The sequence below is a fragment of the Cnephaeus nilssonii genome (genome assembly GCF_951640355.1).
Source record: "Cnephaeus nilssonii genome assembly, chromosome: 11".
NCBI lineage: Eukaryota > Metazoa > Chordata > Mammalia > Chiroptera > Vespertilionidae > Cnephaeus > Cnephaeus nilssonii.
In genome coordinates, this window is record NC_137082.1 from 57734332 (window position 1) to 57748540 (window position 14209).

Consider the following 14209-nt stretch of genomic DNA (forward strand, 5'->3'; position numbering starts at 1 on the left):
CAGAGCACTTCCTAAGCTAAGCAGAGACAGGACGAGACGGTCTCTCTCCACATGAACGGCCAAAGTTAAATGACTGCAAACAACAAAATGACCCCAGCAATGAAGAATGCAAATCAATGTAAATCGCACTTGAAATTATTTCCATGTTAGCACATTAATCTAGCGTTCTCAGTGACGCTATCATCTCTCCAACTGTTTTCCACAATTGATTTGTAGTTTGAAAGGATAGAGGTATTTGTGATCAGAGACACACCAAGTCCATGCTTGTATATTTGAAACATGGCTTTGCATATATCCACATCCTAAACATACATACGCGTCTTCCCTGCACTGTCCTATCAAAGGGAAGGAAAAGGAAGGATACACGCAAACTCTAAGGCAAGCATGTCAAACTCGTGGCTGGCGGGACAGACACGTGAAAGGGAGAGAGGGCAAAAGCATGCGTGTGTGCCAGCTGGATTTTCTGAGTTTGACATGCTTGCTCTAAGGGGTGCGGGTGCAGCAGAAGGAAGCTGCAGTGAGACAGGCCTCCCGAGAGCAGGGCCGGGACCCAGGCTGCTCCTCCCTGAAGAGCTGGAACCCATTCCCTTTATAATCAACCTCCCAGTCTGAGCTCTTCCTTTCTCTCCCCAAAGAACAACCCCCACCCCACCCTCACCCCCACCCCCAGCCCTAGTTCCCTTTCCCCTGACCTCTCACCCAACCATCATGGCGCGGCAAAGCAGCACGAAATGAGCGCTTTCCACACTCGAAGGCACACTCTCAAGGAGGACTTTTTGGGATTCAACATGTCCAGCACATGCTGCCTCTGGCAGGGCCCAGCGATCTGAAGGGATAAAAAGATGCTCATTTAAATAACACGTGGGATGTGGCTTTTGATCCAAGTTCACTCGGACTCTCCTAAGCCGATGAAAACGTCAGGATTGCTAATGGGTATTCACCCTGAGGAAGGTTTAATGGAAGGTGGGATCCTGTGAGCGGGACTCTCAGGGGAACCCTGAAGGACTGAGGGGTGGAATGGAAACACAGCTTCGAGGATTCCAGTGAGCACACACCAGAAATCACATATGGATGAGTGAATCATTCCCTGGCAGAACCTACAAAGCAAGAGGTTAGTTCCTGAGGGTGTAGCCTCACTTTTGGAGTCAGGTTTTATAAAAATAAGCACCAAAAAGAAGTCCTTTCTGTAGACAAATTTAAGTGTCAGCAAAGATCAAAATGCTAATTTATGGAAATTAACAATTTCTGGCAAGAGTACAGAGAAGATGGTTTAAATGTCCTCTGAAGGAAAGAGTCCAACGCATTCAGTTTACGTTTGTTTATTGTTGTAACATTTTGTTTTGAACATCAAACACTGCACCAAAATAGGAACCATTTATCTTACGACAATGGTCTTTGCCATAACTAAGAGTACTGGACTGATGCTTACAATTTCTGACAACTTAAAACTTATTAGTGGCACTGCTGTCTAAAAATCAAATACTTCATCAGAATGTAATTATTAAATTAAAAGAACAAAGTTTCCCCCTCCCTTCTTACCTTCAAACCAAAAACATAGTTTTCATCTGGAAAGAGCACTTACTTGAAACAAAAACTCAATTTTTAACTAGTTACATTATACCCAGCATGCTCTAAAACGGGTAAACAAGGTTTCCTAGAGTAAGCATGATGATCTCAAAAGTTGTTAAAATTCCCTGGAAAAGTCTGTTTTCACCAAGTTGCAGAAGAGGAAGAGTTGACTTCCTGCCCATCTTTGAACGGTCTTGGCTGCACCCGGAAGCGCACACTGGAAGGGCCGTGCGCGGTCTTTGGGGCACAAGTCCTTCCAGTCATTGACCAGCTTCCTCCCTGTGACCGTTAGCAGCTTTCATGTTAGGACATCACAGTAGTAAGTTTTTTCTTTTTCCAGTTGAAAACTATGCAGATGTGTTAAGCACAGCAAACAGAGGACACACACAGAGCTACACAGGCATGCTGTGGGCCCACACGTGCACTTCCTAACGCCTGGGAAGATGCAGATGCAGATGCCGATGCCACAGCCGCACGAGCTTCACCACACGGACATCAACGCAGATACTAAAGTCAGGTTGAGCTGGAAAGAGGGAAGGGGCCATGGCTGTTTCGCCAGTGAAGCAACTGAGAGAATGACTTAAAAGAGCCCGATCTGCCTGCAATCTCCCCGTGATACCATCCGTCACCGAAAGCAGCGCGAGGCTAATGCTTCTTCATTCACTCACCATCGTAAGGGTCTGTGTACAAACACACTCGAGGGCATCTCTCTTTCACAGAAAGAATACACGTCATTTGTACCAAATGGCAATGGGTTTTCAGCACAAACTTAATACTTTTACCACACTATAGTAATAGCAATCATCTACTTTTCAGCAAGAGGGACTCCTTTAAATAAGGAAAAAGGTATGTTAATTAGTGTATGTACCCACTGGATCAGTCTACAGCAAGGAAATGACAGTCTAGTGCTTACGGACACTCGGACAAAGGGATCAGCCACCCTCAACACAGAACTGGGAGACCTGGGTTCCTATGGTGAACCTTCTAGATAGGCCCATGTGTCCAGAGAGAGAAACTGTCTAGTCAAAAACTCTCTACAAAAGATATATATTAAGATATTTCATACTGCACATAGCAGAGGCTCAGGTCAAGCACATAAAGTTCTAAAGCAAACACAGTCGAGGACACACTGACGGCATCTATGAGATCAAGTAATGGCCACTCTATCAGGAATTTAATTCACTAACTGGGAAGAACTTCATAAAAGCATTACCTAGTTTCCCTACTTACTGTACATAAAGAAACTCATTAAACAATTAGACCTTGACCTACTGAAGGCAGGAAAGTTTGCACTGGAGGAAGTGTGTGCTGTTTCCCCTCTGGGAACATGTGCCTCCAGGCAATGCCACTGAGAACCGCATTCAAGGGCCTTCACCATTGTCTCTGCATCCAAATGCACTCGGAAAAATGGCTGAGCTACATCAGGGACTTTCAACTCTCCAATCTGGAAAAATAACCACCCCCATTTCTCCATCTATACATCAGCATTATTTTGGGTGGAGTAAACAAAAACAAGGAGAGCCCCCCAATACAAGCACAGGTGGAAATGGAAACCATCCTGAGCGGGGTGGTGCCTGGACCTGCAGTTCCCACTCTGCTCTGGAACTCGGCTCACTGCTTTCTCACCAAGAGGGCTGTGTGGTCATTTTTGGTCCCCTGAAAGCTTCCTCTCCAATAGTTCTGTTGATTTTAGTACTGAGTTGATTGTCAACACCCAACCTGACCTCTCCAGGCTCTCAGCTCTCAGCTTACAGGACAGAAGTCTTCCCCGGTGCTGTCTGCTTGGACTCTGACCTGAGCTCATTTCAACCAGGCTGAGAAACTGAGGGGCAGGCGGGACGGAGAGAAGGACCCTTCCCAGGAGCCATAGTAAGTGCAGATCTGCATTTCCAAGGCCTCCCTGAAAACAGAGCTGTTCTTTGCTGCTTAACCAACACTCACGATTATTCCTATTCTTACAGACATAAAATGTATCTTGCAAAACTGTTTCTTCTTGCTAGGCTCACATCATGGAGCAGTCACAGATGAAAAGGTGGCTTTTCCTCCCCAGGAGCCCATATCTGTGGGGTGGGATGAGTGGCCCCAGCAGCCGTCTCGTTTCAGTGTAGCAGGGAAGGAGGAACCCACAGAAGAAACATGAGCAAGCGGTTTGAGCCAACATCATTAATGGGACCTGAAGCAGTTTGGTGGACCCAGAGCCCCTTAATAAAGCCCTGGTTTTACAGAGTAACACTTTCAACTGCCCAGTGGAAATTATAACACTTTACTTTGTGCAATATTTTGGTCCACTCTTATTTAGCTTCTTTTTAAATTATGCAATTAAAGGAGCACCCAGCACACAACCTGACACAGAGTGTGCGTGAGAACCGACCAGTGACAGGAGCCTAGGTCTTCGACCTCAGGTCCGAGCTGCCCTCAATTCTGCTGGGGCACTGAGCTGTAACCCTGCCAAGCCCAGGAGGTGAAGGAGAGGGCAGTTCCTGCTCCACAACCTCTCCTTGTCCCTGCTGGTGCCTAGCTGTCAGCATAGGTCTTGCCCCACACCTGTGGCTGAGAGGGGATCCCAGTGTCCTCTGTCCAGCAGAAGTGCCGGTCACCTTCCCTAGCTGCAAGGCGAGAGACTGAGGACCTCCCAGAGGGGCCGCCTCAGGCCAGGTCGTCCAGGTCCACTTTGGGGATTGGGTCCCGCCAGTAGCAGAAGGAGCTGAACTCTGGGCATGGAAAGGCAGAATTCTGTTCCTTGTTGAGTAGTGGGAACACATGCTCCACGAGCTCACTCAGTCTGTGATACCTGGAAAGGGTTGGAGAAGAAAAGCACAGACTCTTACTGTGAAGCTGATCTAAGAGCACAATACTACAGGCTGTAAAGCTAGTTATTCAGGTTCCTCAGATGGGTAGGATCCGAGACAGGTCTCCATCCTTTCCCTGGGCACAAAGAAAATCGGCAATCCCACAAATAGAGGGGAAAATACCCAGGCCATGAGGAAAGCCTTCAAAGGCAGTGGTAATTCTGATACTTTGAGTGAGGCCCGATCCTTAGTATCTGTCTGTCACCCTGGCTGCAGGGCGCGAGGCTGAGAAATGGGAACACACTTACGATGACTTGTTTCCTTTGGTCCTTTCTTGTATTAATTCACCCTTGGGGTTCACAGTGAATATTCTGCAGTCTGGAACTCCAACTTGTATGTAAGCGTAAACGTCCTGAAGAAGAAAACATCAAGGAGGATGATTATAGGGAGAAGAAATTAGGCACTGCTTCTCCAGTTCCTTGTGAGCCAGAATTGCACAAACAAAAGACCGTCTACGGAAAACATGCAGAACTGGGCACCACGTAGCTTTGCCACTGAAACTGAGCTTTAGACAAATCCAAACAAAAAGTGGAGCCAAACCCAGAGGGTGCTGGGGCATTCAGAAAACGTGCGCGCCAAGGAGACGCCAGGGGCCCTGGAGCAAGAGGAGCCCCCTGCCCATCAGCGGCCAGGAAGCAGCCCCTTCTGCAGGCCCGAGGGATCTGAGGGCCCCTGAGTGGAGGCAGGAAAGTGTCAGTTAAGATGAGCACTCATGCCACGGTTCTGGGGTGGGTCTAAGGACAAGGCTTAACCGCCTGAGGAAATGGGAAGTGAAGCCACAGAAACAAAGAGAAAGTGCCCTTCATCATACACCAAATTCTGGGGCAGATCTCCACTTCCAGGATCTCCCCGATTACTCTAAGAATTTGGAATAAAGTGAAAACCTATTTAACAGAAGAGACATGCATTTTGCCTATACAATTCATTTGAGAATTATGACACAGCTAACACCCTGAAAGTATACTCCCCTCAGTATTACCCACCACATCAGAATGGGCAGCCCCAAGGGGACACTTACATTTGGACGGTTTCCGAAGGCAGCATAAAAGGGCTGCTTAGTTGGGGCAAACAGATTCTTGATATCATTTAGACACTCAATTTTGAATTTCTCTGGTTTCTTTTCTATCACTTCCCTAGGGGGGAAAAATTCAAATAAAGTCACCAAATTCAAAATGGCAGTATTTCCTGGTGTATGGTACTGAAAAATTTTAGTGTGCACGACCACCCATTTTTAAAAAATCCTTTTTAACGGGTTTCTTTTTTCTTCTCTGCCAGTCAACCTGGTAACTAAGAAAATTGGATGGGGTTTGGGGAAAGAGAAAATGGCCACTCCTATAACTTGACTTTCCTTGTCCATGCTTGATATAGACCAGGCGAGCTGTGACTTAGAATGCTATGGGAGAGCCCTGGATGGTGTGGCTCAGTGGTTAAGCACTGTCCCGTGCACCAATAGGTCACTGGTTTGATTCCAGGTCAGGGCACATACCTAAGTTTCGGGTTTGATTCCAGGTAGGGTCGCATACAGGAGGCAGCCAATCAATGTTTCTCTCTCTCCCTCTCCCTTCCTCTTTCTCTAAAATCAATAAAAATATATTTTAAAAAAGAATGCTATTGGGAAGCCAAAGAACTATGACAAGCTCTGAAAGAGATACAATCCCTTTCAACGAGCCTGACACCCATCTTCACACAGTCCATTCAGGCCCCAGCACCCCCTCCCACACACTCAGAGGGGCTGCCTGCTGGGAGTTACCTGTGGAAGGCAGAGAACAAGCTGCTGGGGGAAAGCATCAGAGGGCCCCGGGGCAAGATCGTGCCCTTGTCGTTGACCCAGTGCAGGTAGCCACGGGTCATGTCAGCCATGCCAATGGCACGAGCAGAGCAGTACAGAAACTTGTAGCCATTCCTGAAAGAGAATATGTCTTATTTAGCCCATTGTGGTTTGGGTAAAGGTGGGGGGTGGGGGGGAGAAGCACTTTTCTTGTAAAAGATCCAAGTAGAGATCCTCCCACTTATTGTGAAAATCAAATTATTGAATTTAACAGGAAAATACGATTATAAAGATTTCACCTTTCCATGGAAAACACCATGGGGGGGGGGGGGGAAATAAAGGTACTAGTATATGCAACCAGGGATTATGCTAAATTTACAAGTACTGATGTACATTCATCATCTAGTCCAATGAAAGGCAGATTACAGAACAAAAATCTTAGACTATCTTTAAATGACCTGCTATAAATGAAAGACACAAAATATCTTATTTATAAAGACAATTTGCAGAAGGCAAGCCATTATATAAGCCAAGGAACAAAATTATACCTTGGTGACTGACATAATTTTCATATTAGGGCATCCTCAACTAATGTTTAAGATTGTAATTTTTCAAGTTAATTTAACTCATATGTATCAGGGTCCCATGATGGCCATGGCACTGTTTGTTCTCTGCTGCACTGGCATAGAAGACCCCAGGAGTGAAATGTTGCCCCCGTGCATGCATGCATGACCTCCTCAAAGAAATACCCAATGTAAAAGTAGCCAAGTACCCAATTAATAAACCAAAACTGAAAATCGGCTCGTTACATTACAGCTAAAAACCCAATTATAGCTGTAAGTATAAATATAGATAGTGCCTAAAATTCACAGCGTTGTGAGAATGAGATGATAGATGTTGGCTGCACTTTCCTTTGTGTGAGGCTACAGGAAAGGAGTGCGGAAGAAGAGTGGGCATAGCTGGGTCATGAACACACGTGATTTCCATGTACACTATTTTTCAATAGTTCTTAAAGCAAAATTCTAGATCACATTAGCAGGTGGGACAGGAGACCTACTCGTTGATGGCATGGTAGAGCTTTGCAATACCCTGGTGAGTCCAGTCTTTACCCAGCTGTGGAAGAATCTGTCCCAAAGCATCAGACCTAAGAGGGTAAAAGCAGGAAAAGGTACTGGGAATCAAGCATATAAAAGCCAAGTGTTTTCCTTTTTAGTTATATACCAGCTGCCGAAAAGCACTGGGTAGAGGGGCAAGAAAACTGACAAGGCAATTTACAGTGAGGCAGTCTCCTGCAAATACACCACTGAGGAGCTTCTGAAAACAGAATCAGACATGAGAGCCAGCTGTTCGTTTTCAGAGAAAATTTACAACTATACACCTTTTTCTCTTTCTTAATCTCAATAGCTTCTCAGGTGTTTTTATGCCAAAATTTAGACACTAAATAACTAAATATTCCCAAGAGTTATTTTCGACATTACATTTGTATGGCTCCACCCATCCCCTCCATCCATGTGTGGACTGCATTCAGGATGTCTCCATGTATACAGTTTAAAAACCCTCCTGATGATGACTGAGAGCTGGGTGCTTGCTGAGGAAACCTGCCCCCCGCTCCGGCCCACTGCACACTGCCTGACCTGCGCTCCTGTCCCTGCCAGCCCGCACGAAGCTCCTGCTTACTTGGTTATTGTTCCATCTATATCGGAAATGATGATCTTGTCATTCCAGTTCCACAAGTAAATGGTCCCTGCACAGCGGCAGGTACCTTGATACTGGGTTGTAATACTAAACACGACATCATTTGGACCATCTTGGAGCTTCAGTTTTGCCTTTTATAAAAGTAGACGAATGAAGAAAACCAGAGGCAGAATTTTAAAAACTGATGGAATTACACACATCAAAAAGTCACATTTTCCAATAATTTGTAGTCACTGAAAGATTGCCTAAGATACAATGTTAAGTGAAAAGGAACCTAATCTCCAAAATGTATAAATAAACATATATGTGTATGAATACATAAAAATGGGAAGGAATACATTAACAAGATAACTGAGTATTTAAAAAAATCAGCTGAAAACAGTTTGGCACAGAGTCTACGTTTACAAAACAGGATGGCTCACTCAATGAGCTGGGCTTAGGGGGCCACTGCCTGAACAGTGCTTGGGATTCCAAGAGACTTCTAATCTCCCAAACAAAAAATCACCTCTTTGCTCCTTCTCCATACCTAAGACTGGGAGCACAGCAAAACCATTTCACACTGAAAACAGGTGAAAAGCAGGGAGTAAAAACAAACAGGAAAGGGGAAATTGTGTCTAAATAGGAAAACATTATTTCTCTGTTGTTGTGGCTCTCGAGACAGTGGGTGACCCAATGATGAGAGAGCTGTTTAAGATTCATGGGGAAACAAGTTAAAAATACAGATTTCTCAGCTCACTCCCAGACACTGAAGTAGGAGAGTCAGGGGTGGTGGAGGAAGCTACATCTCAGGTTCCCCAGGTGATCCTGGCGGTCCCTGGAGGTGGACATTTATGTGAGCATTTATATGTAAGCATCTATATAAACACACAGTGTTGTGTGTGTGAGGCTTGTGATCAAATGGACAGAAGAGGAAGGAGGTCAACTTGAACAGTTACTAAGATAATCCGACTAGATTCACATGGATTACACACTACTCACGATCTGGTCTGAGGAGAGGCGGAGAGACTTCTTATATGAGGTGGTGCTGCTGTGGCTCAGGGGCTCCGTGGGGATGGGGTCCATTTTGACTGATTCGTGAAGCTCCTGTGACCCCTCGTCACTGGATGAGTCACCCTCTGCTGGCCTATTGAACATCAACTCAGTTACTAAAGAGACAGCGGACTGTTTTATTGGTAAGAGCGTTTCATTTAGGATCAAAAGAAGGAAGAGATCCTAAATCTATTCTAGAAATGGAAACAGTTTTTCCCTCTGCCACTCCCCCACATCCTGCTTCCATACCTGCATATTCATTTCATGAAGTGATAAGGCCACCTTCCTCCTCCCTCTCATGATTGGCCAGAGGTTACTTTCTAGCTATCACTGGGCATTTTTGCTGTGACCAGTGAATGCTACTTGTAAAAGTAGAGACGTACATTTCAAAAGGTACAAATAAAAGAAAATATACTTCCTTATGTTAATTTAAAAAACTAACAAGTAAGATTTCTTACATACTGTTTAACAGAAGGGGGTAAAGAGTAAGAGTATACGGTCACACAGACTACTGAGTTAGGAAGCAGAATAAGAAAGAAGCTGACTGGGGAAAGTATACCGATGGCAGAAAGAAGAATGGGTTATATGGTGGCACTTCCTGTAAGGGCAAGCCAATGTGAATGTCCAAAGGGGTGCTACTTCTTCCAAGAAATGAAAGAGAGCCACAATCTCTGAGATTCTCTTTTATATCTCCCTTTTGTGCCTGACAGGAAACCAGGGAGCAGAGGCACCAGGGACAGCCCATCTTAGGACTCCTCAATATTCCTCCTTCCCAAAGGCCTACGTTTATTTCATAGGCATCCGATTCCATGGCTCCAGGATGGAGGAGCAAGGTATTTGGGAAGCAGTGATGAGCTACTTAGTTTCCTAACTGAATAATATATATGTAGTTTAAATTCTTGCTCAAGGATATGATCACTGATTTTAGAGAGAGGAAAGGAGAAGGAAAAGGAGGGAGATAGGGAGAGAGAGAGTAAGAGAAAGAAACACTGCTGTGAGAGAGAAACATCAACTGGCCGCCTTCTGTACACACCGCCAACCCCTGACTGGGAATCAAACCTGCCACCTTCTCGTGTACAGAACAACACTCCAACCAACTGAGCTACCCAGCCAGGGCTAAAGCGAGTATTTTTAGAAAAGCAGAAGTTATCATTTGCTAGCTGAGTGGCACGAACAAGCCACTTATTCACCTATGTCCATAGGAGAAAGATGTTTCTAACTAAAAATGAAACAAAATCGCCCAAATCAATCTGAATGCAATAACCAAAGCAGGGGTGGCCCAAATGCTGTGAGCCTGGAAGAAAGACAGGGTGTCCCCACCTGCTACTGGCTGACTCCTTTGTGCTTGATGGCAGGTCACTGGTGGGTGGCATCTCGGATTTCCCTTCCTTGGCCTCTGGCAGCTAAAAAAGCAAGATAATAACGGTCAAGTGCAGCTTTTCTCTCTACCGACAAACAAAAATTCATCAGCAGTCCTTGCCAAGAATGAGCAAAACTACTTTCTGAATCCACAACTTAAAAATGCTCAAGAAAACAGACCTCCTTTAGTTTGAGCCAAAGGACAGAAACCTGAGACAGAAGCTGTCACTATAAAGCCAGAAGAAAAATTTTAAAAGAGCACCATTTCAAGTCACAAAATATAGTACAAGTGGTCCACAGCAGAGACACTGGGATCGCAGAACAGAAGGGACCTATGCCGCCGCTTCCTGTGTAGGAGGGCAACAAGCTCTCGCTCTGACTAGAAGGTAATGCAGCGAAGTGGAAAGAGCACAGGCATTAAAGCCGAACTCAAGGTCAAACCCTAGCTCTGTCCCTTCCCAGTCAAGGAATTTCACCTCTTTGTGCCCACTTTCCTTACCTATACACATGTGAACTCAAACATTTATACTTTTGGGCTATAGTAAAGGTGAGGGGTAACATATGTAAAACACCTAGCATAGTACCTGCACATAGCAACGGTTCAAAAATGGTGACTATTATTGTAAATTTAATACCCCAAATGGGCTTTATTGTGCTTGACAAAGTTTTGTTGAAAAAATCAAAGATTCACTTCTTTTCAGCTTATGGAAAGGATACCTCCAGGCTGGTTACCTGTTTGGTCATGCTTTCTCTCTTACGCCAAAACCACCAGCGACCAGATTTCTTTGGCATCTTATCTTTGACCCAGGACTCGACTGTGGCCTGGAAACAATCGACTTGGGTTAGTCTAGCAATCTGTCAGTCACGAAGCATCCAACCACTTCCTACCACTAGCGTGCAGGAAGTGCCTTATCACGAAGTCTGAGCAACAATCTCCACATCGCTGAAACTGCTCCCGAGTTTCTAACATCAGAAAGATGGACAGTGTCCTCTCCATGGCAACCTGGCTTCATGGCAGTTACGTGGTATGAGACCAAGTGATTTCAGGCCACAGAGGAACAGCCTCCTCAGGAGCTGGCAGGTGCGTGCTCTCACATCTCTACCCTTGGAAAATGAGGCTCTACTGAGCTATGGACCAATTAGGCCGATGATGTCTTCTTGCAGGACAGATTCAAAGCAACCTCAGGTTTCACGTAAATTTATTAACCACAATTTGACCCAATCGTACTGATGTCATGCTTTTGGCAGCTACATCACCCTCTTCTTGCTGCTTCTTTCAATATTAATGAGAGGACCTTTTTTTCATTCATTCTATGTTTAACTATTAGAAAAATCTCTGAACTTTTAAACACAATCAGAAAATGGTATACCTAGTAAAAATGACAATGATGTGCCAGCTTAGATAACTTCCTAGATTTTGGACATGAGATCATTTGAGTAGGCACACAGAACTCTTTGGATCTTTTATAATATTAAATAAAACTTTGAAAAGTACCCAGTTTAGAAATATGTACATATGGAATTTTCTAAATACTATATGCTGTAGATACTTTTGAAAAGACAACAAACAGCAGACCAACGCACCTTAGGCAAACTCTTCTGGAATACTTGCAAGCTAAGGATCATTGGAGCGGCCAAAGCCCAGTTATAGTAACTGTAAGAAATAAAAATTCTGTAAAACCATTACACAGAATGAGGAGTGAAAGAGAAGGGGGTAAAGAGAGATAAAGAAAAGAGGCGAACCCAGCTGGCATGGTTCGGTGGTTGAGAGTTAAATATGAACCAGGAGACCACTGTTCAATTCCTGGTCAGGCCACATGCCCAGGTTGTGGGCTGAATATCCAGTAGGGGGCGTGCAGGAGGCAGCCTATCAGTGATTCTCTCTCATCATTGATGTTTCTATCTCTCTCTCCTTCTTTCTTCCTATCTGAAATCAATAAAAATATATTAAAAAAAAAAGAGGAGAAGTAACAAAATTACTTCTTCTTTTCAGTAAAAAGATTGTCAGCTAAGTGTTTTTGTCAGGTGAAACTTCTCTGAACAGAGAATCAATAAAATCTACCAAAAATAACATTTTAATACTCCACTTAAACATGAAGCTGAAGCCCTGGCCGGTATTTCTCAATGGTTAGAGCATCAGCATGTGCACCAAAGGGTCTTGGGTTCGATTCCCAGTCAAGGGCACTTACCTGCTTTGCAGGTTCAATCCCTGGCCCCGGTCAGGGCACATGAGGTGGTAACCAATCAACCTGTCTCTCTCACATTGATGTCTCTCTCTCTCTCTCTCTCTCTCTCTCTCTCTCTCTCTCTCTCTCTCTCTCTCTCTCTCTCCCCCCCTCCCTCCCTCCCTCCCTCCCACTTTCTCTAAAAATCAAGGGAAAAAATATGCTCAGGTGAGGATTAATCACCAAAAAAGGAGCTGAAGCTTCATTGCCCATTAGCTCATTTATATAAAATGACATATTTTATACCAAGAAAGATAGTAATAGTTAAAAAGAGCACTTGGAAAACAACCTTGCAAAAGTTTTAAACAATTACAAAAGCAAAAATATTTACCGGTTATATATCCGTATTACAAGGTTAGGATTGTCTATAAGTCCAGGGTTTTCTGCAAATTCATGGTAAGTAATGATATGCTCCATGAATTTTTCTGCAATGTAAAATAGTAACAATGAACTTGGTTAGAGATTATATAAATTCCCAAATGACATTATCATATTACTCTATGGAATGAAAAAACTATAGCATAAAATAAAATATGTCCTTTTTAAAAAGAACTTTATATAAAAAATTTTCCCCCAGAACAAGAAAGAACATTTCTATCCTCTCTCTCCTTCACCACTCCACTCCCAGCTAAAAACAAACAAACAAACAAATAAATAAACAAACAAACAACAGGAGAAAGAGATATGCCAGAGACTTTTAGGAAAATAAGATTACAGATGTAGCCAGAGAGAGAGGGAACGGGAACACACACACACACACACACACAACTAATGAACACTCTAAGTTTCATTCTTCTCAAAGGGAGAAACTACTGGTAGGCAACTGTATAACTGAGGAATATTCATGGGGTCTTACAGCTTGAAGTGCATGCCACACTGGAAAAAAACAAAATATTTTACGGCTGCTTGGAGAAAAAACACCCCCCCCCAAAATTTGGCTTTGGGTCTGTCAAGGAATAAATCCCAATTTATTGCAGAATGAACGAGGCGTCTGCATGAATTTTTGTATACTGTTTCTAAAGCTGCACTCTAGAAGATCTAGGCTAACAGAGAAATTTTCCTCATGATAAGTTGAAGATTATTTACTTTTACTTGCCATTTCTGTGTCCTTCAATTACAAAATCTACCTTTATAGTTTATATAAATTGTAAATTTTCCATTTCCCATCCACTATATTTTTTTAAGTGAAGGCTTATGAGGATTATAAGAATGTGACTTATTTAATTTTGTCCCTGGAAGAAACCATTGGCCATAACAAACTCTTAATTTCTTACAAAAAATAAAACAAACAGAATTAAGTGATGGAGAAGAAAGAGGCATAATAAGCACCCTGTGACCCTAAAAAGAAAACCTATTTAGCCTAACACAGTTGTAAGGCTCAGGGGCACCCAGGCTGCCACATGCAAGCCTTCAGTTGCTCTGAGGGTAAGACGACAAAAGATGATGCTAGTCATGGAAAGAACAGCTTTCCTTACAGGAAAATCAATCAAGGGCTACCAGCCAAATTGAGAAAATATTAAGAAAAGTTTAGTTTACAAAGGTAAAACAAAAAGGCCAAAGAGCTTGGGACAGATCCACATGGGTGCTCAACCCACATCAGGGACATGTGAACTACCTCTGCTAAGCTCCTCCTTTCTTCTGAGCAACTTTATTCTCCTGGGCCAACTCTCAAGACTGAGAAAGAAAGTAATCCCTTCTACCCTTTGCCAAAAAAG

The 14209-nt window shown here is 43.8% G+C and overlaps 1 protein-coding gene across 4 annotated transcripts in view; it reads right to left on the bottom strand.

The window, feature by feature from the left end:
* Positions 1 to 714: 714 nt before the first annotated feature.
* LPIN2 (lipin 2) overlaps positions 715 to 14209 on the bottom strand; it is a 92696-nt gene continuing 79201 nt past the window's right edge. For 3 of the 4 annotated variants that reach the window (XM_079784443.1, XM_079784444.1, XM_079784442.1), the window contains exons 10-20: positions 12826 to 12919; positions 11854 to 11923; positions 11002 to 11091; positions 10231 to 10313; positions 8860 to 9004; positions 7864 to 8012; positions 7244 to 7330; positions 6169 to 6321; positions 5437 to 5551; positions 4667 to 4770; positions 2760 to 4360 (exon numbers count right to left, since the gene is read on the bottom strand). In XM_079784443.1, coding sequence (XP_079640569.1) covers positions 4216 to 4360; positions 4667 to 4770; positions 5437 to 5551; positions 6169 to 6321; positions 7244 to 7330; positions 7864 to 8012; positions 8860 to 9004; positions 10231 to 10313; positions 11002 to 11091; positions 11854 to 11923; positions 12826 to 12919 — 1235 coding nt within the window. In that variant the 3' untranslated portion in view covers positions 2760 to 4215. Of the gene's footprint in view, positions 827 to 2759; positions 4361 to 4666; positions 4771 to 5436; positions 5552 to 6168; positions 6322 to 7243; positions 7331 to 7863; positions 8013 to 8859; positions 9005 to 10230; positions 10314 to 11001; positions 11092 to 11853; positions 11924 to 12825; positions 12920 to 14209 lie in introns of those variants that run through there. The other variant, XR_013814212.1, reaches the window with a different exon arrangement.